Below are 2981 nucleotides of genomic sequence, written 5' to 3' on the forward strand. Positions count from 1 at the left end.
GCTTGGAGCCGCTGCTGCAGTTGTGGCAACGGCCCTCCAGGTACACGTAAGAGCTGCGGCTCACTTCATATACTGCCTGCGCCTTGCAGGACACACACTCCAACGACACGAGGGGTACCCGGCCACCCCGTATGAGCACCTGGGGAGAGGCGGGGCTATGGAGGCCACGCTCAGCCAGGTCCCGCTCCCAAGACCAGAGGAGCAGGAAAAAGCGCCCCCTTCTGTGCCCAAGTCCCAGGTCCTAGACTGGGAGGGGTCTGTCACCGGGTGGCCAGAGCCCTTGAGTTTGTTTCCTGCACCAGGGCACCCGGATGGAGCGCAACAGCTGGCATGTGAGTGGCTCAGGGCAGGCCGGAGCCCCAGCCCTGACCCGGGGGATGCATGCATGCGGATGTGAGCCCGAGGGTGGCTTGCTTACAAGGCTGTCTCAGGCTCCTGCCACCTGGGCCGCTGCCCCTGGTCAACAGCAGAGCCCGTGGGGCGGCCACAGCACGTCCCTGCTCAAATGTCCACTGGGTAGTCCCCACCCTGAGTGGGCCAGCTGAGAAAGGCCTGGTGCAGCTGGTGGTCACCTTCACCACGGACACGGCTCTGGGGTGGAGAGGGGCTCTGTGCACCGCGGCACGAGGGCACTAACAGGCCTCCAGGGCTGTGTGCTTCTGTAAGAGTTCACGTGGAACTGACCCCACGGGGCAGGAAATCGTGCTGGGGCTGAACACGCGGTCACACAGAACTCGTATCCCGGCAGCCTCATGTCAGAAAAGAACCTGAAGCCTCTCGAAAGCACTCGAGAGTGGGGTCCTCTGGGCACCCAGTACCCACCGTCTGGCTGGTGGCCTCCTCCTTCCGGCCTGTCTTCCACACAGTGAGGTTGAAGGTGTACTCCATGCCAGCTTCCAGGCGTTCCCGGGGGATGGTGACCATGCTGCTTCCGCGAGGCCCAAAGTTCAGCGAACACCCACCAGCCTCACTCTGCAGCCCACACACAGGGGACGCAAGGTGTGAGAGCCCCGGCCGGTTGCAGCAGAGCCTGGCCCAGGGGACAGCTCAGGACCCCTCCCCAAGGCTGCGACAGCCAGGCCAGTGAGCACTGGGCACCCCCTGGACACAGCACGCACAATCGAGGGACCAGGAGGACGGGCCTGCCAGGCAGCTAACCTGCGTCGAGGCCACACAGGCCCAGTGGAAGCTGAGGGGTGTCTGGTCGCCATCCTCCAGGTTGGGGTCATAGGACTTGCTGCCATCGAGCACTAGGTCCTGTGCGTCTGACCACACGCGGGAGGAGCCCCCCTCAATGATGGGCACCAGGCGCTCGGGGGCCATCGTCACATTGGCCTGGATACTCCGTGCCAGTGGCGTGTCCCCAAATGAAACCACAAACACAAAGCAGTAGTGGCCCACCGGCAGTGCCAGTCGTGGGACCACCAGCTGGGGCCGGCTCACATCTACGCCAGGCAGGGGCACGCGGGCCATACGCCCTGGCCGCTGGCAGCTGGCGGCACGGTACACCTCCCAGCGGTACTGGGTCTGGTAGGTGACGCAGTCCCGCAGGTCAACGTGCGCCTCCAGGTAGTTGCGCTGAGAGCGTCGCATTAGCACCTGGAGGGGCAGGGCCACGTCCACCTCGGGCTCCCTGCAGGCCAGCACCTGGACAGTCACTGTCACCTGGGCCACAAAGAAGCTCACCAGGTTGGAGGCGTTCACCTCCACGCGGTAGTCCCCCGGCTGCAGGTAGGAGTGGTCAGCCCAAGGCTCCTCTGTGTCCTGTGCTGGGACCCCGTCCCCAAAGTCCCAGCGGTAGGCCACACGCCGGGGGCTGGGGCTCGTGGCAGCCTCGAACCTGGCTGAGCGGTTGGTGAAGCAGCGCTCGCTCCGCAGTGCCACGTACCGGATGGCGTCCTGGACCTCGACGACCAGCGTGAGGTTCTCGCCGCCCAGCTCATTGAACGCTCGCACCTGGACCTCCAGGAGCCCCGCGGCCACGGGGGTGTAGGTGACTTCGCGACCCGACAGGATGACCAGAGAGTCGCCCTGGACCTTCTGCAGTGAGAAGTACCAGGCGTAGGCGACACGAGAGCCCCGCTGCACCTGGGCCGTGAAGTTCTTTTCAGTGCCGGTGGGGATGCCCCGCTCGCAGCAGCTGGGCACCTGCAGCCCGCCCACGGCCTCCAGCACTAGCACGCGCACCTGCGCCTGCGCCCGGCTCACGTGGTTCTCGGCCTGCACGCTCACTAGGTGGTCTCCCACCCGGGGGAAGCTGCGGGAGAAGCGAGGCCCAAGGAGCACCTCGGGACGGGCCCCGCCCACCTGCAGGCGGAAGGTGACAGCAGAGCCAGCCGCCAGCAGGACCTGAAACTGGACCAGCTGCCCAGGCGTCACCACCTTGCTGCTGACCCACAGCACCAGGCCCACGATGGGCTCCTCCACGGTGAGGCCGTATGTGGCTGTGACCCAGCTGACCGCGTTGGAGGCGTTAAGCTGGACAGAGAAGGTGCCGGCCTCAGGGAAGGCCACGGCGACGTGCTGGCCACACTGGCTGCCACCTGGCCCTGTCCAGCTCCAGCTCACGTTGGTGCCCACGGTCAGTTGCCCCCAGAAGGGCACACTGGCGCCAGCTGCCACAAAGCCACCATCTGGCTCACTGGCCCTAATGCTGAGGCCGCTCACAGGCAACTGAACAGCCACCTCGATGGTGGCACTGACCACACCCAGCTGGTTCCCGGCCGTGACCGTGACCAGGTGCAGGCCGGCCACGGGAAAGACGAGAGTGACAACTGACTCAGAGGTCTCCAAGCTCAGTCCTTCCTCCAGGGACCACGTGTAAGCGACACCACTTCCGCGGGTCAGCTCTGCACGGAAGGTGATGCTGGCGTTGACGGCAGCCGGGTTGGGGGTGGCAGCCAGGGTCAGCCAGCCCACAGGCTCCACGAAGTCCACGGTGCGATTGGCCGAGGCGCTGCCCAGCGCGTTTGGATACCGCA

The 2981-nt window shown here is 65.7% G+C and overlaps 1 protein-coding gene across 1 annotated transcript in view; it reads right to left on the bottom strand.

Moving 5' to 3' along the window:
- The window catches only part of PKD1 (polycystin 1, transient receptor potential channel interacting), a 42931-nt gene that overhangs the window by 29700 nt on the left and 10250 nt on the right, over positions 1-2981 (bottom strand). The window contains 3 exon segments of the mRNA XM_027771007.1: positions 1-139; positions 823-972; positions 1159-2965. The exon segment at positions 1-139 is cut by the window's left edge and continues 291 nt beyond it. Coding sequence (XP_027626808.1) covers positions 1-139; positions 823-972; positions 1159-2965 — 2096 coding nt within the window.

This window comes from Tupaia chinensis, unplaced genomic scaffold (genome assembly GCF_000334495.1).
Source record: "Tupaia chinensis unplaced genomic scaffold, TupChi_1.0 Scaffold000178_1, whole genome shotgun sequence".
Lineage (NCBI taxonomy): Eukaryota > Metazoa > Chordata > Mammalia > Scandentia > Tupaiidae > Tupaia > Tupaia belangeri.